Raw genomic sequence first — 27089 nt, 5'->3', positions numbered from 1 at the left:
AACTGCAGCCCCTGTGTCTGACTGAGGGGATGAGGGCAGGACGGTGAGAAGACAGGCTTAGGAGCCATCGGTGCATCGTGTCCCCTTGTCTGCTGCTGAGCCCAGGACAGCCATCGTGCCGCACAGGCCTGTTCCGGGCTCCCATGGTTCTTGGGCCCCCAGGGTGTTATTGGCCTTAATATCCTGACCCAGCTCCCTCCAGACTGGGCACTCCAGCATTTTCACAGAACTGTAGAATCTGAGAGTTGGTGGGAATCTTTCAGATCCAACCCCTTGCTCTAAGCAGGGACCATTGGCTCCAGGCATTCTCAACCTTTCCTTAGGTCATGGATCTTTCTGAGTGTGGATCTTAATTAGCCCAGTCTAGAAAATGCATATATGTACCTAATTTTGCATTTAATTTCAAGGAGTTCAGAGATTGTTTGCAGCCTTTCCCTGAACCCTGATCAACCCTGAACCAACCCTCCTTCCCCCCTTCCTTCCTCCCTCCCTCCCCTCCCTCTCTCCCTCCCTTCCTTCCTTCCTTCCTCCCTCAATATTTATTAAGCATTATTATAACCTAGGTACAGTTTTAGGGATATACAAGTGGACGAAAACAGACAAAAATCCTTATTGTCCTGGATTTTATATTTCTAGTGGAGGAGGACATACAATAAACAGTAGACATAATAAGTTATATAATGTGTTAGAAGGTGATGAATATTCATTTAAAAAAATAGAGCCTAATTACTGGGATTGAGGCACGTGGGGTAGGGGGTTGAATTTAAAATGGGTTAGTATTTACACTTTCCAGGGCCAGGGACTTCTCTGACAAGTTATCCCTCTTCATTTTTTATAGACAGACAGGTTATATGAAAGTTCTGCCTTTAATGAGTCAGAATCTACCTTCCTGTAACCTCTTTTTTGTTCTTTCTTGGGCCAAGTTGTTAGTTGCCATAATACTGTTCTTGCCCCTTATTCTTCCTGTAGTGTGGGAGAGAAGGCCTTCTCTCTTTTCTGTGGAGAAACCCTCCAACTATTTGAAGGTGGCTCTTAGAGTCTGTGTCAGTCTTCTCCTCAGGTAGACTTGTCCTCCTGTCTCCACTTTCCTCAGATTTCATGAGCTCCAGCCCTCTCACTACCCTCTTTACCCTGCTTGAGACATCATCTGGCTTGTTTTGCCCCCATGATCCATGGCCCCTAGAGGTGCCTGAAAGAGCCAACACTACAGAACAGCCCAGAAAAGAGTGGGACATTCTCTCCCACAACTAGATAGAATCCAAGCTAGCATTTGCCAAGTTATCACAGTGCTGATTCATGCTGGGCTAGAGGTCAGTTCAAACCACTGGGTCTTTTTTTCACATGATCTACTGTCAAGTCAAGCATCCCCCATCCTAAAATATATACATACATATTTATTTATTTACATTAAATTAAAAATTTTATATATTATTTTCTCCCTCTTGAAACACTTCCATATTTTCCCCAGCATGTCCAGGAGAGCAGACTGGATTAAACACAAGATTGTTCTCAATTCACAAGATTGAGTTTTGGGGCTCGTTTCCCTTGCCAGTCTGCTGCCAGCTCATGGGACCAGCGGACTTGTATCTTCTAATACACATCCCCCTTTTTTACAGCAGTGCCTGCCTCCTAGTCAGACCCCTTTGCATTATAGGAATAGCTCAGAGTCCTCTGTGATTGGGTTTGTGTGTATCTTAAGGAACATAAACTTGTCTTATCTCTTGAGAATGAGAGGCACTTGGAGGTGCTCTCACTTCTGAGTCCTGCTTAGACATCTAAGGCCTAGACCCTTGGGAGAGTTGTAGAGTCTTGTTTTAGGGCTGCGAAAGAAGTTGGTATTAGTTGGTGAGACTCTTCTCTGAGATTTTTTAAGCAAAAGTATTCCATAGCCAGATATCAGAAATCTACATACAGTGTCTCTTCTTCTTGGTTTTGGTTCACCCTCCCAGCCTGCCTGGATCTTTTATATTTTTGATTCAGACATCCAGTTAGCAATTTTTCCTTGCCATTATCGATGATGGTTTCATTTAAGTTCAAGGTTTTAATTCTTTAACATGCCCCTAGAGAACTTTTTGCTAGCTTACATAAATCAATCAATATTCTTTTGAAAATATTAAAAAATTTACCAAATCATTTCCATTCTTCGTTTACACTTTCCTATCCTATTTACAATGTGAGGGTACTGCTGAAATCCAGCCTCAGTGTGTCTGTGTCTCTGACTTTTCCCTGATTCAGAGTTTTGTGTGTTTGGAATGTGTCCCCCAGGCCCCGTGTAGACTGGTCCTTGCTCCTTCTCCAGATTTAACCTGGTTCTGTTCTCTTCCTTGTTCCTACTCCAGCACACTGGCCTCTCATTTCCTCAAATACCTTGGCCTCCTTCTTCCCCAGGACATTTGCACATGCTGCTTCCACCTCTTCCCCTAGCTAACTCCTGCTTATCGTTAGCTTAGAGATGACATCTTCAGGCAAGCCTTCCCTGATCTACCAGACTAGTCAGGTTCCCCCTTGACATGCCATCACAGCATTCTGTGGTTTAGTAATTATTTGTGTGATTATCTGGTAATGTCTGTCTTGCCCATTAGATTGAGTTCCTGGAGGGGTAGGAACTGGGTCTTTCTTGTTCAGCGTTGTATGTCCAGGACTTAGCACATAGAAGGTGTTCAGTAAATCTTTGTGATCAAGTTGTGCCTCAGTTTCTTCATCTGTAAAATGGTACTACTAACAATACCTACTTCATTGGGTTGCTGTGAGGATTAAATGAATTAAAGCATGTAAAACATTCAGAACAGTGCCTTGTACAGAGTGAATGCTCAAGAAATGTTGCTGTTATTATTTTTTAAAGAATACATGAAATAAACAAATGGGACTTAATTAAACTTAAAAGTTTTTGCACAGCAAAGGAAACCATAAACAAGACAAAAAGACAACCCTCAGGATGGGAGAAAATATTTGCAAATGAAACAACAGACAAAGGATTAATCTCCAAAATATACAAACAGCTCATGGAGCTCAATATCAAAAAAACAAACAATCCAGTTAAAAAATGGGCAGAAGACCTAAATAGACATTTCACCAAGGAAGACATACAGATGGCCAAGAGACACATGAAAAGATGCTCAGCATCACTAATTATTAGAGAAATGCAAATCAAAACTACAATGAGCTATCACCTCAGGCCGGTCAGAATGGCTATTATCAAAAAATCTAGAAACAATAAATGCTGGAAAGGGTATGGTGAAAAGGGAACCCTCCTGCACTGTTGGTGGGAATGTAAATTGATACAACCACTTTGGAAAACAGTATGGAGGTTCCTTAAAAAACTAAAAATAGAACTACCATATGACCCAGCAATCCCACTACTGGGCATATACCCTGACAAAACCATAATTCAAAAAGAGACATGTACCCCAATGTTCATTGCAGCACTATTTACAATAGCCAGGACATGGAACCAACCTAAATATCCGTCAACAGATGAATGGATAAAGAAGATGTGGCACATATATACAATGGAATATTACTTAGCCATAAAAAGAAATGAAACTGAGTTATTTATAGTGAGATGGATGGACCTAGAGTCTGTCACACAGAGTGAAGTAAGTCAGAAAGAGAAAAACAAATACCGTATGCTAACACATATATGTGGACTGTAAAAAAAAAAAAAAAAAAGGTACTGATGAACCTAGTTGCAGGGCAGGAATAAAGATGTAGACACAGAGAATGGACTTGAGGACATGGGGGTGGGAGGGGAAAGCTGGGGTGAAGTGAGAGTAGCATGGACGTATGTACACTACCGAATGTAAAATAGCTAGTGGGAAGCAGCAGCATAGCACAGGGAGATCAGCTCGGGGCTTCGCGATGACCTAGAGGGGTGGGATAGGGAGGAGGGGAGGGAGGCTCAAGAGGGACGGGTTATGGGGACCTATGTATGCATATGGCTGATTCACTTTGGTGTACAACAGAAACTAACACAGTATTGTGAAGCAATTATACTCCAATAAAGATCTATTAAAAAAAAAAGAATACATGGAAAAAAGGAAAAGGAAATATTTATTGAGTATCCACCTGTGCCCGCAGAGTATTTGACTGCTGACTGATGGAAAGCAGGTTTACAATCTGTGAACACATGCTGATGCTTTTCTTTTTCTAAATTATTACGAGACATCTATTTAGTAGATGAGCCTGGAATTTTGAAATGTTTAAACATCCTATTTACTAAATTGTTAGTGTCAGAATTTACCTCCCCCATCCCCTGTATAAAATTAGAACACTTGCCCATATTTAGCCTTCCAGCGGGGTCTGCACTGTTCTCTGAAATTGCTCAAAAGTTTTGTCTATGAGTATTTGCAATTCCTTAGAGTTAGGTCTTCTGGCCTGGAAGCTTGAACTCATTCAAAAGACTTGAGGCTTTCTTGTGTTGTTTGCTACTTTAGGGTTTATTCTCCCTTATTTATTTATTTATTTTCATAATCTTAAGCATGTCTGTTACTAGTCCTTAAAATAATCAATATTATGCTCTAATAGAACCATCAAGGCATGCACAAACCAATGGCTTTTCTTGCTGACAGTGTGCATATGTCTTACCTGTAGGGCACCACCCCCAGACCCCATGCCATCTCTGACCTCACACCCTGAAGACTCAACACAGTTCACTCAGCCATTTAATGGGCCTGGTACACCTTCCTACAGACCAAGGAATTTAAGGGCACCCGGTCTCTATGGGTAGGCAAATCATACAGGTGAAGATGTATATATTATCTGTCCACTTTGATAAACTGTATTTTTGACAAGCAACTGAAATCAACCATCCACCTGTCCTTTCATCCAACAAACATTACCAACTTCCTCACTTTAATTTAGTGACTGTGCTAGATTCTAGGACTATAGAGAATAAGACATAACCTTTATCCTCTAGGAGCGTTCGATGTAGTGAGGAGAACATTGCTGCTGTATAACACAAGTGCTTCTTTATTTGGTACAAGACTGTGGCAGTCACCACCTGTAGCTCCATTCTGGGCTCCTGTCACGGCAGTCATTCTCCAGTTTTCTAGGCAAGTCCTTTCACTTTACATCCTTCTTGCTTACACTCTTGTGCTTCAACTTGTCTTCCCTCTGATCCTAAACCCCCACTTCCATCACAATAAATATGGATACTTTTGCCCTCAGCATGGATAAGCACAATGCCCATATTTAAAGAGAGGAATTTTAAATTCCAAACAGATCATTAAACAAGATCACATAGGTTATATCACACACATCCTTTTTAGTGACCCTCAAAAGAGCAGTTTCTCAGTTACGATATTGATCCAATTCATACGACAGGTCAGATTTGCTTGGGATTCACAAGCTACCAGATAGCTTTTAAAGAAAGCTGATTGTTTTTGGAATATCACTCAGCCATAAAAAGAAATGAAATTGAGTTATCTGCAGTGAGGTGGATGGACCTACATACAGAGTGAAGTAAGTCAGAAAGAGAAAAACAAGTACAGTATGCTAACACATATATATGGAATCTAAAAAAAAATGGTCATGAAGAACCTAAGGGCAGGACAGGAATAAAGATGCAGACGTAGTAGGGAGTGGACTTGAGGACACGGGGAGGGGGAAGGGTAAGTTGGGACAAAGTGAGAGAGTGGCATGGACATATATACACTACCAATGTAAAATAGATAGCTAGTGGGAAGCAGCTGCATAGCACAGGGAGATTAGCTCGGTGCTTTGTGACCACTTAGAGGGGTGGGATAGGGAGGGTGGGAGGGAGATGCAAGAGGGAGGGGATATGGGGATGTATGTATACATATAGCTGATTCACTTTGTTATACAGCAGAACTAACACACCATTGTAAAGCAATTATACTCCAATAAAGATGTTAAAAAAAAAAAAGAGAGCTGATTGTTTTAAGATTTGAAAGTCATCCTCCCACTCTTCAACATGAAAAATGTTGTGTTAACACAAGCACTAAGGAAGCAGTGTGGCCTCTTTGCTGTCGTTCTCCACTGTGTAAAAATACAGGCGTCTCGAGCTCCCAGAGGCCAGGCAGGTTATACAATATTTGTGATGCAGTGAGGTGTGAGGCAGCAGAGAACGGTGGGCATGATGGCAAACTGGAACGTGCATCCCTGCCTGCTGTTCTGCCCACTACCCACAGCCCCAAGTCAGTCACGGTAAAAAATGGAAATGCAGTGTTGGCCACACACATTTGGGGCCTGAGTCAGCCCTTGGGCTGCCACTTTTTGGGTCCTGGTCTAAAATGTCATTTTTTTGTGTTGCAGATTTCCTACAAATATCTTATCATTGCTCTCGGAATTCAGCTGGACTACGAGAAGGTACTGTTTTAAGCTACTTTTATGTTACACTGGCGTACTTATGCTACGATCAAAACCGCATTTAGTTGCTTTACATTCGTTTTGACAAGAAAGAGTATTAAGAAATCCCCTTCTAGTTTTATTTCTCAGCAGTCTTTTTATGGTTTTAAAAAAGTCTTCTCTAAGATCCTGTCAATGATCATGATATGTTCTAGCTTTAAACTTTAATCAGAGTTCAGCGTGTCCATGGCCTGATGGTAATTCTTGCAAAATAGCAGCCTTTTCCACACTTACAAGAAAACTACCTTTCTCTGTAGGACTTAGTTGGTTATATTACAGATAAAATTTTCCTTTGAAAGTAAGATTTAGATTGTGAATTCTTAAGCAGACTTTAAGGGTAGAATACCAGCAGTTAGCTTACCAGGAGCTGGAAGGATGTCTGAGTTTTGTTGCATAGAGCTGGGTTTTTTAGTATGAAGTGACCGACACAATATAAATGCTGCCCTAGAAGTTCCTTAGACCTCCCTTTTCAGGAAGCTAGAGAACCAGATGCCTTCTGACAATTGTGAGATTCAAATTTATTTTCCTAAGACATAATGGGGTGAGTTAGTAATTATGATTTCCAGAAGCTTATTGGGGACTGTGGATAAGTAGCTGAAGCACATAAAGCATTGTGATGACCAGGTCACAGGTTTCAGGAATGCGGTCCAGGTGAGGGCCACATCTGAGTTGGATCAGTAGGGTCTTTGAAGTGTGTTTCTGTGTAAAAAACCAGAATCATGACATGTCCAGGGTAGGGTGTAGTGAAAATGACCTGGGACGTGTTCTGTGAAGGTTTAAACAAGCCATGACTTGGTGTGAAGGTGTGATGAGTTTGGTGCCATGGGTCATGAACCTCATATAATGACAAACTGTGGAGGAGACTCTATGGAGAAAGGTCCCAGTTACAATTTCTGGGACATCCATGCCTCTTAAAAAGCTCACCAGAGTTGACTTAGCAAATACAGCCCAGTGCTGTGAGAGGAGGACTGTTTGAAGAGACCAGTGCTGAGAGCTCTTAGCACCCTCTTGCAGTAAACCAAGAAACAATAATATTTAAAAGTGGGCTTACATGGTAGCGCAGTGGTTGAGAATCTGCCTGCCAATGCAGGGGACACAGGTTCGATCCCTGGTCCAGGAAGATCCTACATGCCACGGAGCAACTAAGTCTGTGAGCCACAACGACTGAGCCCGTGTGCCACAACTACTGAAGCCTGTGCACCTAGAGCCTGTGCTCCACAACAAGAGAAGCCACTGCAATGAGAAGCCCGTGCACCGCAACGAAGAGTCGCCCCTGCTCGCCACCAACTAGAGAAAGCCCGCGCGGCAGCAACGAAGACCCAACACAGCCAAAGATAAAATAAATAAATTTATTAAAAATAATAATAATAATAATATTTAAAAGTAACTGTTACTATGGAGTCTCTACTATGTACAGGGACCATGCTAGGAATCTAATACTGATTCCTCACAACTGCTTGTGAGGTAGATATTTTTATCTCCTCTTGATAGATGAGGAAACTGAGGCTAAGAGAACATGAATAATGTTACCAGGGCTACTGTGTTACTTAGCGCTCTTTGCAGATACTAGAAAACTACCCAGGTTAGTGTAAACAAAAAGGGATTTCTTTGATGAGGATACCAAGGTGTTTGGATCTCGGGGGCAGGAATGTAGTTGGGCCTCCAGAAGGGCTGGATCTCTGATCTGGGCTCTGTTGAACTGCAGCAGCTTCTCTCTGCCCAGCTGCCTCTGCCTCTTTCCCCCACCAGCTCCCGAGGGGGTCTCTGCAGCGCCGTGTCCTGCTTGCTGGTCTGCTCAGTGCAGTAGGATGGTCCACAGCTCCCAGCGTACAGCCTGTTATCTCATCTCTCTCAGACTTTCCCGGCTCCTTCTGCTTCAGGGTTCCCAAAAGCAACTTGGATTCAGTGGCGTCATAAACTGCCCTTTATGACCAAGTCTCCTTAAAAGGAACTTGGTTACCACTTTATGGCACCCTTTTCCTTAACAACAACTTCTTCAGACTAGAGAAAAACGATGAAGGCAGATTTGCTGTTTGTTTATCTCTTGGATACTGAGTTTTTCTTTGGGAGCCAGGAAGTACGGAGGTCCTGTGGGAAGAGCCACAGGCAGTGGTCAGGGGCCTCGGTATCTAGTTCTGTAAGAGTCTAGGTGGGTCTCTCAACCTTGGTCTTCAGTTTCCTTGTCTGTGTCTGTGGGTCAATAATATTCCACCCCCTCCCCCAAAGGAGTATAGTGAATAGAGTGAATATTAACATAGATGTGAAACTGCAGAAACATTAAAATGCAAGGTGATTTTATGGTAATAAATGGTTACTGTTGTTGAGACTGAGAATATTACAACTACTTAAACTGCAGCAGAAGAGATGGTCAGTAATCAGAGGAATAGTTGCTCTTAATGTTGGATGCAATGGAGGAGACCATAGGACTCTGTTTCCTTGAGACCTGAGGAATAGGTGTGGGGTGACTCTGCAGGTGGGTGCCCTACAGCCAGGAGAACAGGCTGGAGAACAGCCTGGGGAGGTTCTGAAGGACCAGGCCATCTTGATGACTGTTTTTGATGGTTCCCTGCTTGTGCTTGAGTATCTTAACTCCTTTCCATCTTCATTGCATTGTATGAACCTTCTAACATTTAAGACAGGGACCCAGTTAATCTTCCTGGCAGGAATACAAAGCACTTACTTACTTAATACTTACTTACTTACTTACTTAATACTAATACTTACAAAGCACTACCACGTAAGTGTCATTTTTCTAATCACCTTACATGCTTGGTCTCCTTTATTCCTGCCAACAACCCCACGAAGCAGTTACTTTTATCCCCATTTCACAGATGCTGAACATAAGCTTCTCAGTGTGCATCAGAATCACCTGGAGGGCCTGTTAAAACAGATTTCTGGGCTTGCCTCTGAGTTTCTGATCCAGTAGGTTTGGGGTGGGGCCTGATAATTTGCATTTCTAACAAGTTCCCAGGTGGTCCTGTTCTGGGGACCACACTTGAGACCCACCAGCTGATTTATTGGGTAATTTACACAGGATCACAATGCTTGTAAGTGGAAAAGCTAGGACTCAGGCTGGGTCTGTAGGGTTCCCAAGTCCATGCTTTTAATTTCCTGCCTTTGTGGCCTTTACCAAGAGCTGGGCCTGGTCCAACCTGATACAGAGTAATTTAATTTTGTTAATCACTGACAGCATGGCTCTTGGTTCTGCCTGTTGTTCTTTTTCTTTCCAGTAAGGCAACTGGTTCTCCGAAAAGGAAGTAAGCCTGGCTTCTTGTCCTCACTCTGATGGTGGGAAGAGATAGGTTCAAATTCTTGTCTCCAGGCCAGGGAGGCCGAGGGTTTCCGCCGGGCCAAGCCTGTTCTGTGCTTTGACAGGTGACTGCGGGCACCACAGCTCTGGGCTTAGCAGATAGCTCAGCCACCTGCCTCCTCCACTGTGTGTGAGTCCTGGGGCTAATGATTGTGCTGAAATACTTGAGAGGTTGTAGAAATGGCAGAGAACAAGGACTCTAAACACAGACTCCATTTGCACTTTTGTTAAATAATAATTTCTTTGTGTGCTTTGTTGCAGATCAGAGGGCTCCCTGAAGGTTTTGCCCATCCCAAAATAGGGTCCAATTATTCAGTTAAGACGGTAGAGAAGACATGGAAAGCTCTGCAGGACTTTAAGGAGGGCAATGCCATCTTTACCTTCCCTAATACTCCAGTGAAGTGCGCTGGAGCCCCGCAGAAGATCATGTATTTATCAGAGGCCTATTTCAGGAAGGTATGCTTCTTTTCCAGGGATGGAGACAAGGAGGACAGAAGGGATTTCATTTTTATCCATGTCAAAATACCTTTTTTGTTTTTAAATTTTTATTACATATGTACAAAATTATGTAATTGGAAGTTTGCAAAATAGAAAAAAAGGAAGAAGTCACTCATAATCCAATTGCTTTGTTATAGCTGCTGTCATCAACTTGACATGTACTTCCATTTTTTTCCCTATACATGTTTTTTTTAACATGGTTATAATCATACTGTACATACAGATTTATATGTATTATATGTTATTAAATAGTCTTTGTAATATGCTTTTAAATGTGTGTATAAAAGTCTACTGGTGAGATATGTTAGAGATTGTTTAAATATATCCGTGCATTTGCACAATTAGTTGCACATTGTTCATGTTTGTACATAATATCCTCAGCTGCTCCCGCTCAACTTCAGTGTTACGAATATTTTTGGCTCTTATTGTATATTCTTGGGTGTATAATAGGCAAACTGCCAACTCTAAAGACAATAAATTGTTCACTTAGAACTTTGGACCTTAGTGGAAAGAGATGTTTGGGTGGGGATGCTTTCTCAGCATTCCTCAAACACCTTCAGGTGTCCACAGCTCAGGTACACCTGGTGAGAAGCTGTGGAGAAGCTGCTGTGGCCCTCCTGCCCATGTGTGGGATGTCACAGTTGGTTTACCAAAGCACGGTTTGACTTGAGACAGTGACAGGATTCAAAGCAGCCTCTGGTTCTGTAAAGGGACAGGTGGGCAGAAGGGGAGGGGAAGGTGGGACTGAAGAGGTGTTGAATGTGTGCTTGGAGCCCAGCACTGGGAAGGCCTTCCCCTGGGTTATGTAAACCTGCCCCAACCCTGTGGGGTGGGCAGTTAAGGAACAGGTCCACCATCACTGCTGTTTCTAAGAAAAGGTCACTCTGGGTCATGACAATTCCGGGTTGGCACAGCCTTTTGAGGTTCTTACCCACCCATCTTCTTTCAAATAGTGTGATCCAGGTGAGCAAATCCTAAATGGAGCTGAACAAAAGAAAAGAGTCAGAGGTTAGCTTTCTTCCCTCCTGGAATTCTCTTTGCATAACATCTCCCAAGTCTTAGATGGCCTGAGAGGAAGGTTCTCTTTCAGGTGCCTTAAGATCTTAGGCACTTGGGAGGATACCAGCCTCTCTGAAACATATGAACAATACTAGAGAGTATGAGCCAAGGGGACGGGAACTTTGTTTTGTTCACTTCTGTCCTCTCAGCACCTAGAATAGTACCGGGCCAACTCTAGGACCTCATTAAATGTTTACTGAGTGAATCAACAAATGAATATATGAATAAACAATTCAGCTCTATCTTCCCTTGGACCTGACTTTCATCTCTGGCCCTCTTTGAACAGGGTCCACCTCAACACCTGAATCAAGTTGCTCTTAGTTGCTGTGTCACTGACAGAAAATGAGGAGGCAGTGGATTGGTCCACAGCTCACCCACCAGCGCATAGTGATGGAGAAAGCTGGCGAGGTCTCTTCTGAGGGTTTTAAGTCTTGTCTAGGTTAAAAAAAAAAAAAGGGTGGCTGGAGTAATACTTTGATGTTGGTTGTTTCTATTCTTTTCTTTTTCTCAGACGGGGAAGCGATCCAAGGCCAATATCATTTTCAACACTTCTCTTGGAGCAATTTTTGGGGTCAAGAAGTATGCAGAAGCCCTGCAGGAGATTATCCGGGAGAGGAACCTCACCGTTAACTACAAGCAAAACCTCATTGAAGTCCGAGCTGATAAACAAGAGGCTGTTTTTGAAAATCTGGACAAACCTGGAGAGACCCAAGTGATTTCAGTGAGTGTGGAGGTGAAGCTGTCAGCTGAGCAGTGCCATAGATGCAGGCGACGCTGAGTTCCCCACTTCCTTGTCCATCAGCATCATGTGCTTGGGAGGCTGGTTACAGTGAGCATCTTAGGGTTGCAACAGGGGAGACGGTGGACCAAAATGGGTGGGGAAGAGAAAGAGATAAGAGGCTGTGTCTATGGGAGGTGAGCAGGGTTCATCTACCGGTACCAAGTGAATTTTTATGCTATTTTTTGTGTGCTTCCTTGGCATTGAGTCACTTGAAGCTGCCAAAAATATTTTACAACTTCAGTTATTGCCTAGAGTTTAAGAAAGGCTCCTTAAATGCAGGATTTGGTGATTGTCTCAATTTATGGTTTGTGAGAGTCAGCCCTGCTTGTGGGTAGTTCAAGAATGATGGGTATCTTTCATCTGTGGAAGGGGCTGTCTTTAAACATCTTTCACCTGTGCCTGAAAGGAAATGCTTAAAAATCCTTGAAAGATCTGGTGGAGCCACATCCTCCTTGGTAAGATCTAGCCTTTGTATATGGGGTTGGCTTCTATGTGTCTGTTTCTTCTTCTGTGAAGTGTGGGACTAGTACATTAAGAACAAGATGTAAAGGCATCTGGAGAAGATGCATGGAAGCATCATTTGTTTATGTCATTCTGACAAGAGCTGTTACTAATGAGGAAACAGTACATAGAGTCACAGTTTATTCATTCAGCATTTTTAGAGGAATGAAGGAGTCCATAAAAGGAAATTTTGAAGTGAACCAAAGATTAATTTTGTAAACATCAAAACTTCACATTTTAAGCTTCCTAGTACAAGCTCTTTTTAAAATGTATTTCACACATCTTTCCTTTCTTAAATGGCATGTAATGACTATCATTTAAAATGTTGCTAATGACTCAAGGTCATATATTAAAAAACTTTTAGTTAGAAATAATCTCAAACTTAGAGAAGTTGCAAAAGTAAAAATTGTGCAAAGAAGACTGTATATAGACTTTACCTAGATTCACTTATTATAGAGTTTTACTCATTGATTTCACTTTCTGTTTCTCTCTCTTTCTCTCTATATGTAAATATAACGTAATGTAATGTAATATAATATATTTTCCCAAAGCATTTAAAGGTGAGTTATGTACATCGTACAACATGGTCCTTTACCCCTAAATATTTCACTGTAAATTTCCTAAGAGATAGGAGTATTCTCTGACATAACCACAGTACAGTTATCAATTCAGTAAATTTAGCATGGATACAATATTTTAATCTATGAGTTACAGTCTGGTTTTGTTGATTGACAAGTAGCATTTGTAGTGCCATCCCCTCCAGGACAGAAGCCGGTATAATTGTCATGTCTCTTTAGCCTCCTTTAATCTGGAATGTTTCCACAGGCTTTCTTTCTTTGTCTTCCATGACACTGACATTTTGGAATAATACAGCTCCCTCCCACCCCACTTTTATTTTTTAATAGAATGTTCCTCATTTTGGGTTTGTTTATGTTTTCTTCTGATGAGTTTCAGGCTCTGCTTTTCAGACTGAAATACCGCATAAGTGGTGTGTCTTTCTAGGGCATCACATTGGAAAGCACACAGTACTCATCTGCCCCTCGCTGAAGATGTTCATTTTGATCGCCAGTCAAGATATGGTCCAATTCCTCCACTGTATAATTCTTCTTCTTCTTCTTCCTTGCTAATAATAAGGAGTTTGGCGGGGGTGGGGGGGTGCAACTTCAGACCATGCAAACACCCTACTCAGTAAAGTTTCCCACTAGATTTAACATCCATTGATGATTTTTGCCTAATCCAGTCTTTACTATGATGGTTGCAAAATGATGTTCCAGTCCAGCATTCCCTCCACCTTTACTGGTAGACTCTTGGCATCCTGTCAGCAAAAGCCCTTTCTTCTCAATTAATTAATTAATTATTACTATGAACTCATGAATTTCTGTTTTTTCCCCCAGTGGTTTATAATTCATCCCTGTCCTTAATTATTTTGGTGCTCAAGTTGTCCCAGATTTGGTCAGTAGGAGCCCTTTCAGGATGGCTCCTATGTCCTTGTGACATGTCCCCATCATATTTTTAAGCACTTCCTTGCTTTCTGGTGTCACAGCATGTCTCAGGCTCATCTACTTGCCCCAGCTCAGGGTCATAATTTTTTTTTTTTTTAATAAATTTATTTATTTATTTATTTATTTTTGGCTGTGTTGGGTCTTTGTTTCTGTACGAGGGCTTTCTCTAGTTGTGGCAAGCGGGGGCCACTCCTCATCGCGGTGTGCGGGCCTCTCACTATCGCGGTCTCTCTTGTTGTGGAGCACAGGCTCCAGACGCGCAGGCTCAGTAGTTGTGACGCACGGGCCCAGTTGCTCCGCGGCATGTGGGATCCTCCCGGACCAGGGCTCGAACCCGTGTCCCCTGCATTGGCAGGCAGACTCTCAACCACTGCGCCACCAGGGAAGCCCTCAGGGTCATAATTTTGCATAGCTCTTGCATAGTTATGCTCTTAGGGCCTACTGGGTTGTTTAGGGCTAGGTATCACCTTACAAAAGAGTCTCAGACTACTCTGTTATTTGATTTTGTGTGTGTCCCCTTTGTGGTTTTCCAGTTTTCTTTTTTCCTGGCTGTCAGGCAGTTGTGACTTTGGAAGGTCCCTCCAGCTTCAGCTCTTTTAAATCGCTATTTCTAATTTTTTATTGGCTGGAAAATGAGATAGCCAAACTCATTAAATTTTATGTAAAGTAAAAGCAAATGGGCTATGTGTGAGGGCCCACAGCATACTTTTATGAGCAAAGTGTATGAGCTTGAGTGCATGGACTTAATTTTGTTATTTGGTCCTTTTTACTTTGGTTCTCAGCTGTGCTGTGGATAGTTGAGGCTACAGATAGGGACTTGCATAAATAAATGGTTATTGTTCTTCTAAAGGGTTTATAAGGAAAGAAGATTATTTGTACCCTTTTGAAGTATATGATTTTAGGTAAGATTTTCCCTCCAGACCCAATTCCACTGTTTAAAATATGAATTTCAAAAAATCGACCAAAAGGCTTTAGAGCAGTGGCTCTCAGCCCTGGCTGCACATTGCAATAACCTGGAGAGCTTTTAAAATGTGCTGATGCCTGGGTCTAACCCCCAGGGATTCTGGTTAATTGGTCTAGGGTGTGGACTGAGGATTGGGAATTTCAAAAGTTCCCCTAATGATTCTCTTGTGTCACCAGGATTGGGCACCACTGCTGTAAAGAATTAAATGTACCCAAAAGCCTATAGTCTCTGATCCTTCATAGAGAGCTTGTGAACTGGTCCAAGTCTCCTATGTTTTTAAAAATCTAAACTTTTTTTATATCATGGAGTCCTAGAACTAGATGAGATTTTGGAGATTGTCTAATGTGCATTTCCTTATAGATGAGGAAAGGAAAGGTGAAATCACTTGCCTAAGTTTTCATTGTAAATGAACCTGTTCCTTCAAGCCAGAGCTTCTAAGACTATCATCTACAGGTTTCATATGTCAGAATCACTAGGGGATTTTGTTAAAGTGCAGATTCCTGTTCTTCTCCCACACCTACTGGATTGGGATCTGGGGGGTGGTGGGGCCCAGGAACCTGCATTTTCCACAAGTCTCCCAAATGCTGCTTATAAACATTAAAGTTTATATTCTGAATAGATGATTTATGTTAATGAAGGAGAACCAAGTTATTTATCAGATTCAATTTATGGAAATAATGGATAAAGAACAAGCTACAATTGAATGCTAATGTTAATTTTCAGCAAATCTATAAAGCAGACCCCAGTAGTTCTTTTCTCAAATAAAACTTTCATACCTTTATGATGATTATGTGGAAATATTTAACCTTCCTTCTAGAAAAGATGTATGAAATTCACGTGTATTTGTGAAATTCAAGCACATTAACTTTAGTAAGGTTTAGCCCTCAGCTAAAAAAAGTGGTCTGGTTAACTGCAGAAATACAGACATGGCCGTAATAATTTGGTGAATGACGGTTCTTGACCGTTCCATCTGCTGTCCTGCAGACATGTGCTCAGTCTCCATGTAAATGAACAGACCCAGCCTCAGGGACCCAGGCCCCTAAAGAGCCACCCAGAGTACTTCGCAGAACACTGCCTGTTTGTCCCACTCCTTCTACCTTAAGGTTGATTAAGCTTATAATTGTCTGAGAGTGGGAATAAATACAAGTCACCTTCCTAACTCCCTCTGCCACCAATGACTGCCAGGCTCTGGTGAGGGGACAGAGCTCCTTATAGAAACCAGGGGTTGTTGACTATCACAAGGTTAGGATTGTCCTAAGATGCTAAAGTTTTCACTGTAATGAAATGTTTTGTGTACATTTAAATCAATTGGATATTGCTAGATGGAGTTTATTAAATAAAAGGAATAAAAAGGATAAACTGCAAAATATCGTGTAAACAAAAAAGAACATTACATAAACAAAAGAGTTAAATGAGCCATCAGAATTGACCAGGTTTGGTTAGTGCCTATTGCCAAGGGTAACCCTGATACAGGTTTTTGGAAAAAAAATCCACCCTGCCTCCCACATGGTTCAGTAAACCCAACGCTGAATCAGACCCCTCCTTCTTCAAAGTGCTAGCCAATATTCTTGCCACCTTTATTTCACCTTAAATTGGTGTTTTGATGGTTTCCTTTATGTATTTTGAGTGTTGACCCACATTTGGGAATGGTGCCTTCTTATGAGCTCCTAACATGGCCTTTACAAGTTTCAGGTGCTCTGAGAACCTCTTTGCAGAATAAAACTGAAGTACCAGACTTTACAAGTCGACAGCTGAGGGTCAGGGAGAGAGCAACTGAGATACACCCCCCACTTTGTTTTAGTAATAAATAGAAACATCAATGAGTTCTTTCAAAATGTTAGTGAGGTTCACTCCAGTATTTCGGATTCGCCCATGCCTACTGCCCAAGGGATCACGTGCCCTCTGTATAGGGAGACCATGCCAGTTATTTTATCACCACATTGCACAGGAGCATGTAAAATCTTGGAGTGGGTGTGGATCAGCTTGAGCACTAATTTATACTGTTCCGTGCAGCCGTAGTACAGTGTGTGGGTTAGGGAATTAGGACGGGAGCTTGTGGGGCTATAGAAATAACAGAAGAAACACACATTTGGATATGCCCTCTTTTTTTGCAGTATGAAATGCTTCATGTTACACCACCAATGAGCCCACCAGATGTCCTCAAGACAAGTCCTGTGGCTGATGCTGCCGGCTGGGTGGACGTGGATAAAGACACTCTGCAGCACAAGCGGTACCCAAACGTGTTTGGGATTGGGGACTGCACCAACCTGCCAACGTCAAAGACCGCTGCTGCCGTAGGTAAGACCACGAGCTGTGTTTCTTCCCCACTCAACATGATGTCATCCTAAGGCACCGTCATAACAAAAACAAAAGTTGGGCACAAGTGGCATTTCATTATGTGCTAATTATATTAATGAAGATATATTTCATTATCTTCATTAATAATGAAGAAACTTTTGTGGCCTAAAAATGACTTTGGCCTCCCCAATGCAGAAGCAAGTTGTCAAGTGAACCTAGTGTTGTGTAGAGAAGAAAGTATCTGTTGAGTGCTTTGCACCAGAGTAGCACGACCTCGTCTGCCTTTTCTCTGTCAGAGGGGTGGTTTACAGGGGAGGGCGCATTAGAGAGAGAGAGAGGTACCGCTTTTCCAGCTCTCTAGAATTCTGTTACTTCTCATACTGCCGTGCTCGCATCCCTGGCCTTCTTTGCTCCCGATGCCAGGCAGGTTGGCTATTTTTCTTCTGCCTGAAACACCGTAAAACTAGGGAAGCATTTGTTTCCCCAGAAAACACATGCAAGTCAATGAAAGCTTGCAGAGCAGAAAATTGCATTGTTAAGACAGATACAGGAGAGAGTGCCCTGATTGGTACATGATTAAGGCCTCAGCCTGGGAAACTAAATTCTTCACGTCGATGTTCTGCTCTAGCAGTGATGGAGGGAATTGCCTTTTAGATTCTGTATTCTGTAGACAGGAACTGTCTTCTTTAGATGCTATGAAACACGGACCTCCTTGCTGACGGGTATGGGAGCGTTTTGTGTGAATTACACACCTGCCAAACATGTGTTACTTTTGCTTGACTATGTCAACCTAAGAAAAACTTTCTAGGAAATCCAATGAATGTCTTTTTCATTATTATTATTACTATTTTAAAATTTATTTTTGGCTGCGTTGGGTCTTTGTTGCTGCGCGTCGGCTTTCTCTAGTTGCGGTAAGCAGTGGCTACTCTTTGTTGTGGTGCGTTGTGGTGTGCGGGCTTCTCATTGCGGTGGCTTCTCTTGTTGCAGAGCATGGGCTCGAGGTGCGCGGGCTTCAGTAGTTGTGGCACGTGGGCTCAGTAGTTGTGGCTTGTGGGCTCTAGAGTGCAGGCTCAGTAGTTGTGGCGCACGGGCTTAGTTGCTTTGCGGCATGTGGGGTTTTCCCTGATCAGGGCTTGAACCCGTGTCCCCTGCATTGGCAGGCAGATTCTTAACCACTGCGCCACCAGGGAAACCTGTCTTTTTCATTATTAACAGTAATTTTCCCCCAACTTTTCATTTCAAAAATCTCAAATCTATTAAAAATTTGAAAGTACAATGAATACCCATATACCCTTCAGGTATTAACCAGTTATTAATATTTTGTGACTAACATAATAATTAACCAATAAATTAATATTTTGCTTGATCACCATGTACATTTTTTGGTTGAGTCATTAGAAAGTAAGTTTTGACATCATGATACTTCACCCTCAAACACTTCTACCTCTATCTCCTAAGAAAAAGCACTTTCTCCTCTATACCCACAAGACCATTATCATGTCCAAGAAATTAAGCATTGTATTATAAAATCATCAATACAATCCAGTTTTTATTTCTCCATTTTCCCTAAAAATGTCCTTTATAGCTTTCCCTGCCCCCGGCCCCAATTCCCCTTAAATTCATGAGCCAGTCAAGGGCCACACTCTGTATTCGTTGTCATGTCTCTTTGGTTTTCTTTAATCTAGAAGCCTCTGACATTTTTTTTTTTTTTTTTACTTTCATGACATTGGCATTTTTGAAGAGTCCAGGCCGGTTATCTTGTAGAATATCCCACAATTTAGAACCGTCTAGTAGTTTTTGATGATCAGATTCAGATCATACGTTTTGGCAAGACCTCCACAGTGAGGCTGTGTTACCTGCTACTGTGTCACCTCAGGAGCCCCTCATGTTAGTTTGTCTTGTCCCTGGTGAAGCTAGATTTCATCACTGGGTTAAGAGTTATGCTCTAGTTACAATCTAGAGGGATGGGGTCTTCTTAACTTGTTCACATTAAAGTTATTTTCAAATTGGTTTTCATGGAAAATCTAGATGCTTATGTTTTTCTGACTTCTCCATTTCTCATGTAGCTGCCCAGTCAGGAATACTTGACAGAACAATTTCTCTGATTATGAAGAATCAAACACCAGTGAAGAAGGTTTGTATGCCTTGTAAGAATCACTGTCTCAATTTACCATCTTCCATTCTGCGTGAAAACAGTGTTTTCCCACAATTTTGCCACTTTCTTAATTAGTTTCTCTAATATGGGCACTTCAGTTTTTGCCTTTAGTATATTCATGTTATATAATTTCTATTTTTTCACTGTACAAAAAATTAGAATATACAAAAAAAGAAAAAATTACAACTGTTCAGAGTAAATAATAAATTCTAAACTATCTAGATAGCACCATGAAAGAAGCCACTTTCCAACTCTGTCTCATGGCCAATTTTAGTATGATGGCTACACCTCGTGTCCGCTGGTGACTGGCTACAACCGTGTTATTCTTGCGGAATTTGACTACAACGCTCAGCCCCTGGAAACCTTCCCCTTTGACCAGAGCAAAGAGAGACTTTCCATGTACCTCATGAAGGCTGACATGATGCCGTTCCTGTATTGGAATGTGATGCTAAGGTCAGTGCATTGCCTGGGGGAGAGGCACAGCTGTCAGCAGATTGCACTGACTTGTGCAGGGCGGTTGTTTCCAAAAGGCCTTCCAGCTTCAGGAGATACGACCCTGAGCAGGACTGGCGAAAGGGAACCACCTTGCTGTGCCATGTCTCATAGATTAGTGATGGCAGCCTGAGAAGGGTTCTGAAGCCTCAGCCAGATGTGGTGGGAAAGAGGCTGCCCTGGGTGAGGGAAGGGAGCCCTAGCACAGCTACCACCCACAGGGGATGCAGCCTGTTGTTTTCATTATTGGCAGTGACCGAGTCTTCTGTCTTCCAGGTTCTGGTTCTCTCTTGCTGCTGGATAAATAATAGTAATCATCATAGTAAATCACTTTTGACATGTCTAGTACTTTATCATCTGCTACCTTGCTTTTGTTTTTATTATGTTATAGGACAAAGAAAACATAGCGATTAAGAGCATAAGCTTTGGAGTCTGACCTTTGTTTGAATCACGTGTCTGCCATTTACTAGCTGTGTGTCCTAGGGCCAGTTGCTTAAACTCTCTGTGTTTAAGTTTCTTATCTGCAAAATGAAAGTAACATTGTCTTCCTCACAGGATGGGGAAGAATGAGACAATACATAAAGAGACAGCTACATAGTAGGCATTCAAGTAGTAAACAGAGTACCAAACTTAATAATTCCTCTTTTTTTGTTGCAAAAAAAAATGATCTCATTTGACTTTCCTAAACCCTTTAAGAAAAGTAAGTCAGAATATCGATACCAGTGTTTTTCAGCCAGGGGTGGTTTTGTTCCCCAGGGGACGTTTGACAACATCTGGTGATACGTTCCGTTGTCACAACTGGAGGGGATGCTCCTGGCATCTAGTGAGCAGAGGCCAAGGATGCTGCTAAACCGGACAGCCTCCACCACAAAGAAGTACCTGGTCCAAAATGGCAATAGGGCCGAGGTTGAGAAACCCTGACCTATACTTAATTCATGAGCAAGTGAAAGTAGAAAGGATTGCAGTCTGCATGTAGTAGGGGCTTTGGCTGAACTGAGTCAGCATGTTCAGGCTGCCATAGCAAGTCAGTGTCAAAGCCAGGACTTGTCCCCTCCTAGTCCTGGGATCTTCCTGCTTCGCTGTCAGTCTTGCTGTATGGCCTGGTAAGTATTTTGTGCGAGGAGCCACCAGGCTGGCCGAAGTCACCCCCATCTTTTCCGACGCAAAGAACTTTTCTGTGTCATTTCTTACAGGGGTTACTGGGGAGGACCAGCCTTTCTGCGGAAGTTGTTCCATCTGGGTAGGAGCTAAGGATGGCTCAGCTTCTGGATGGCTTGGAGGGATGGCCATCCATCCTTGGATGGCTCCTGGACCAAAATCACAGCCACTGATTGACCGCGAGCAGCATGAAGAACTCAAAATCTAACCCCGTAAAGAATTTACTACTGGATGATGGTGACCAGATGCCTCCCTTTTCAGTCCCTCTGGACAGCCACCGTGCAGGCTGCCCGGGATGAGCTTGATTCTTTGGAAATACGCAAATGAAAGAATAGACTTCTATTTTTTAAATAAAAGCTTGCCATTGATTGACATTCTGTGAGAAAATTCTATCTTGACTAGTGGAATGAAAAGTTACGGCCCTGGGGAGGAAAAGATGGTGGTGGCGAGATAGCTTACCTGTTATCTACTTCGAGTATTCAACTGATAGCGGGCATAATTTCACCAGAGCCTGTTTGAATTTACAGGAAACAAGAGTCATTCCGGGGAGAATAGTATTTCAAACAGTGTCTGTGAAAGCCCCAAAGACGTGCGGCCTAGAACTGGTGCTGCGGGGGCAGTGGACCGAGAGCCCAGCTGTTGCCCCTCTGCTCCGCCACCATGTTCATGCTGAGACCATGTTCTCCTAGCCGGTGACTGATGCGGGGCGGGGGCTGGGTACTCATGCTGGCCTATTCCTACAGGATGTAGAACTCTTCTTCCTGGCAACTGTGGCTCCAGGATTTCCCATTAGCCTGGCTGAAACTTTCTCAGGACTGCATCAAGCCTGAGGTGGTTCTTTCCCATCCCTCCTTCTTTCCCCTCCTCCTTTCCCAGGTGTCCCTGCCGAATCATGGTCTGAAAGCCCTCCCTTGCCTTCTCCTGTTCCTCCTTCTTTAGCCTTGACGGACATTTCCCCCCATAAATCTCTTGCAAATCTAATTCACTCGTGGCCCCTGCTTTGCAGAGAACATACACACAGCGAGGATGGCGTTGATTCAGTCCCAATTTTGGCCAATAAAATTTTGAATGAGATCACATTGGATATATTGCAGGAAGTAGATCCAGTTTATCTGAAGCTCAGCAGCAAAATCATTTGTTCCCATCCCGTTTATTTGGAAGCTTGCAGTTTCAGTTCAGTCTGGTATTTGAAAGCTTTGCATGTTTCATATTTATGTATACACTCCGCCAAAGGGCATTGCTTAGCAGTCTATGCAATGCCTTAGATTTTTATAACAGTTTAGAGTTCAAACCTAAACTGTTACCTAGTTTAGGTAACAGTGTTACCTAGGGTTGCTAAGTCTCTCTGGTTTCCTGAAGTTCCCTGATGACTTTAGAAACTCTGCTTAGGCATTCATTCATTAATTCAGCAAGGATTTACTGAGCTCCTACAAGCTGCCAAGCACTGTCTTGGCCCTGGAGATGCAGTGGTGAACCGACAGATAAGGGCCCTGCCACAGTTTTGTGGTTCCTAAAGGATAGTTTCCTCTCCTTTCCCTGGGATGCTGGGGAGCTTGCCGAAAGAGGCCTTGCTCTGATTTGGAAAGTAGACTTTCCTCAGTGGCACATGTTCTGAGGAGAAACGGGGTACCATCCTAGCAGCAGACCCCTAATCTGGCAATAGAAGTGGGAGATGTTTTCTGCATGACCACACATATTCCTGTTTAACATCCGTTATTCTGGCAGAGCTATCAATGGCGCCCCCTTTCACTCTCCGAAATGTCCTATTTGGACCATAGATTATATTGACCACTGTAGTGATCATACTCAGCCCTCCCACTCCCACCTCAGTTCTAGAATGGGAGAGCAGTGCTATACAGGCAGAGGTGGGGTGTTTCTGCCCTGTTCTCTGAGTCCCTGGGCCTCTACAGAGTTCCTGTCCGAGATGGCTGCAGCCTGCCTCCTGGTGGGCTGCTGAGTCAGGGGGAGCTGGGGGCCGTTCACCCCAAGTGATCTTTCTCTGCGAGGTCCAAGAAGTCCTGGGAATAACCAGCCATGACTCTCTCCCTAAACGTGGACAAAAATGTATTTTCAGAGAGTGAGGCTGTGTCTCTGGGAATGGCTGAGGCTCTGGGGTGAGTCACTTTGAAATCCCTCCGGGGGTGAGCTGGAGCTTCTTGGGTCTGTTTATGATCATGCATTCTGAATAAACCCCCAAGCATCAGGAAATTGCCTCAGTTCACATTATGCTGGGCAGAGTTTACTGCCGGGCCCGGAGGGAGCAGTAACCATTATTGGTCAGTACATTGGTCTCCAATGAAACCATATCTCCTTAACCTCGAATGTGGGATAGGCTGAGGGCGAGGCTTTTCTCTGGGACTGCCTCCAGTTAGCCGGGTCAGCAGCAGTAAGTGGGGAGGGGTAAGACCAGGATAGGTGGTGGTTTCTCCAAAGGTGGTGCCTGGGGCGGGGTGAGGTTGCTGGTCCCACCCTGTGGAGGGCTCCAGCTCAGAGGCTGATGCCTCCAGAGTCCAGAAGTGACACAGGGCTAGGACTGCTGACTTGGGAAATCCCTTCTTGTCCCCCCACCCCCACCCTTGGTGTCAGCCTCGGGTGAGCTGTGGATATAGTGAAAACAGAGCTGGGTGGCAGCTTAGGGACCACTGAGATACAGGGAGGGAATTGAGACTTAAGTCAGCAGGGGGGGCACAGGGTTTCAGATTTAGTTGGTTCTTATTTATTTATTTCTTTTGTATTAAAAACATTTTTGGTGGTTTTTTTTCCCCCCTTATTTCTAAATTTTGTAGAAAATTTAGAGAACAGAGATCAACAAAAGGAATAGAAATCACTCCAAATCCATCACCCAGTTGTAACAGCTAATAGCATCTTGGTGTCTTTTTCTCTAGTGTCCTAATATTGCTGTTACATATAAAGTTCCTGAAAACAAATAGGATCATACTGTAAGTACTGTTTTGTGACCTGTGTTTTACACTTAATGTGCATTGAAGACCCAGGGGTTGGTTGTAGAGAGCAGAAGGAGATCGGTGAGTAATTACTCCAGGCCCAGGGATCATTTGTCCTGGCTGAGAAAACTGCTAATTAACTAATGTAACAAATATATGTCATGTGCCTTGGAGAGTATTGGTATATAGTCAGCACTAGATACTTTTCTCACATAATCCTCCAATAACAGGTAATTATCAAAGACATGGAAGGTCTTTATGTGGAAGGTGGCTTTGTAATGCAACAGTTAAGAGTGGCTCCTCTGATTGTTTGTATGTACTGGATAAGTCCAGTCTGATTTTAGAGCAAAGTCCCTGCTTTATGCCCTAAGACCACAGATGAAACTTTCGTTTGGGATAGGCTCATTGTGATCATTTCAGGGAGGGAAGGAACAAGAGCAATGCTTTGGATAAGATGAGGCTTTCTGAAAGGATGAATGAAAACCAGGTCTCTCTGCGTAGGTTAACTGCCAAGTAGCTAAGGAGATTGCTTGTCTAATGCTAGAGAAAGTCAAGGCTAATACTTTGCAACAGATCGGTAGAAAGGTCACAAGACACAGTTGAGAAAGATGGATGGTGAAATGTGGAACAGTTTTCTCCCCCAGTATTGATTTTTAAAAAGTAACTTCCCGGGAGGAGTGCATGCTGTGAACAACTCTAAATGAAGTTATAACTTTCCATGTTTGCATGCAGTAAAACTCCTGTAATTGCATCCCTCAGCTGCAATTTGGGGCCACACCCAGGCCCGCAGTGGTGCCAAAAGGCAGGAACTCTGGTGCTGTACTGGCACAAGCTGGGTTCAGATTTCTCGAGGGACAGCTGGATAGAACACAGGATTTGAAGCCACAGACGGGGGTTCAGGTCCTGGCTCTCCCACTGACTCGTGCCTCGTAGCGTCCCACTAGTGCGTTTTAATCACCACTTTACAACCTGTAGAGTGGGTAACAATACCTACTTCACAGGGTTAACACAAGCATTAAATGAATTGAGGTATAGCTTTTAGCAGTTTGGCGCATAGACTGTAACTGTGATTGTTGTTGTTAACTCCAGTAGTTGAATGAAGTGCTCAGAAATACAGCTTCCCCTTAGACTAGAAATTCCTGCCTGTCTGTGAGAAATGGGGTCATGACGGCTCTCCAACATCCTCGTTCTATCTAGCAAGATGGATTCTGTCACTTGATAACCACCACAGCTCCCTGCCTCATTTCGACAGACTTTCAGAGTTGGGAAATTGCCAGCATTATAGATTAGCCCATGTGGGGTAGTGGCTAAGAGTACATGTCTGGATCCAGCTTGCCTGGTTTGAATCCCAGATCTGTTTCTCACTGGCTGTGTCGCCTAGGGGAAGTCCCTGAAACTCTCTGGGCCACTGGTTAATTTAGATCACAGAAGGCCCTTTGTATTCAATCTCTCTTGATCTCAATCAGTCCTTCTCTCCAGGCTATATAACTACATATGATAGATATATACTATTGGTTATAGGGGTTCACTGACTGCAAGAATTCACTATCAGCTACTCCCACAAATATTTTTTGGGCATCTAATAAACACAAGGCCCTGGGGATTCAGAGATGAAAGCCCTTGTCCTCAGTGAGCTCTGCTGGATTCTTTCCATAAAGCGCCAAGATAGATGTCCCATCTGTGTGTGGTCATAGCATTCAGAATATGCCACTGTCTTACACCAGACATTCAGGGAGAGTATCCAGAAGAAGGTAAAGTTTGAGATGAATCCGTGTATTAGCCAGGTCTCATTTGGTTCGGACAGAAATCCAACCCAAATAAGCCTAAGAGAAAAAGGAGAACTTATTGACTCATGTAACTGGGAAATTCAGGTGTTCACTTCAGATTTGGCTAGATCTACGAGTCATAATATAATCAACGTGCTCTCTTTTCCTTTCAATTCTCTCAATTCTTTTTCCCTCTCACTCACGCTCTGTGACAGACAGGCTTTCTCACTGTGCCCAGGGAAGAGGGCTACATGCATGCCCTCCTGGCTTGGCCTCCTTAGTGGAAAAAAGAACTTGGCTTTCTAAATGTCCACAGACCAGTTCTGGGGGACGATTCTGATTATCAGCAGATAAACAAATAAATGTGTTTCCCCTATCCAAAAGAGTGCTCTTTTTGTTGAGTGCTGTATTAGCAGTGCCTAGAACAGTATGACCTAGAACAGCACACAGTAAGTTCTCAGTAAATATTTATTAGCTGAACGAACCAGCTACATTTTGGCCATGTGCCCACTTCATAGCTAGGGGAGTGGGGTTTGCTACCTAAAGAAGTAGATTGATGGACAAATGTTCTCAGCACCCCAAACCATTATTACCGCTACAGTCCTGAACCGTGAGGAAGACTTGGCCGGGAGCAGAGGAGCAGAAACTTCCCGGGCGTGGGGAACAGTATGTGTAAAGGGCTGCAGGCGGGAGGCTCTGGGAACTGTGGGTGACTTGGTACGCGTGCGAGGGATACTGAACGACAGGAAGACAGGGTGGAAAATGGGCTTCTGGAGGATCTTGGGTTGGGATCTCTGATGTTGCCTTTTGCTCCTCCAGCCCCACCCTGGACCTTCTGCATCCTGCTGTCTGCCCTGGGAGGCGGCCCAGCACAGGCCGTGTGAATGGTCTCCCCTGCTGTCTAGTTTCTGGTTGGGTTTGGCCAGTGTGGGTTGGTAAGAGGTGGGAGGGAGGGAGGAGAGTAAGGTTGGGGCGTTTATTTTTCTGGCTCCCTCCTGGCGGGGCTATCTTGGCCCTATGATGAGGTAAGAACAGAAATTGAGAGTAGGAGTTAATTTGACAGATATTTTATATCTGTTACCTGTTGAATCTAATAATAAAAAAATTGGGGCTTGTGTTTTATGTGTTTTCAAATTTCATTTTCTCCCAATAATTTTTAATTGTATTTTACAGAAGTACTAGTCTGAGAAGAATTAGATTTAAAAAAAATCAAACAAAATGAAAACAAACCCCACAAATCTGGTCCTTCAGCACAGATGGCTGGAGAAGCCCCACTCTCTTTTTTTGGGTTCTGATG

General features: G+C 43.2%; 1 protein-coding gene across 2 annotated transcripts in view; it reads left to right on the top strand.

Annotated features, from left to right (window-relative positions):
- Positions 1 to 21458, top strand: part of SQOR (sulfide quinone oxidoreductase) — a 45437-nt gene extending 23979 nt beyond the window's left edge. Inside the window, exons 4-10 of one of the 2 annotated variants that reach the window (XM_061180349.1) lie at positions 6274 to 6327; positions 9938 to 10132; positions 11745 to 11954; positions 17096 to 17279; positions 19346 to 19413; positions 19709 to 19887; positions 21120 to 21277. In XM_061180349.1, coding sequence (XP_061036332.1) covers positions 6274 to 6327; positions 9938 to 10132; positions 11745 to 11954; positions 17096 to 17279; positions 19346 to 19413; positions 19709 to 19887; positions 21120 to 21177 — 948 coding nt within the window. In that variant the 3' untranslated portion in view covers positions 21178 to 21277. Of the gene's footprint in view, positions 1 to 6273; positions 6328 to 9937; positions 10133 to 11744; positions 11955 to 17095; positions 17280 to 19345; positions 19414 to 19708; positions 19888 to 21119 lie in introns of both variants that reach the window. The other variant, XM_061180350.1, reaches the window with a different exon arrangement.
- Positions 21459 to 27089: the final 5631 nt, after the last annotated feature.

Source organism: Eubalaena glacialis, chromosome 2 (genome assembly GCF_028564815.1).
Source record: "Eubalaena glacialis isolate mEubGla1 chromosome 2, mEubGla1.1.hap2.+ XY, whole genome shotgun sequence".
In the NCBI taxonomy this organism is placed as follows: domain Eukaryota; kingdom Metazoa; phylum Chordata; class Mammalia; order Artiodactyla; family Balaenidae; genus Eubalaena; species Eubalaena glacialis.
The sequence above is the reverse complement of the archived record's forward strand: the minus strand, read 5'-3'. Positions and strand labels throughout refer to the sequence as shown.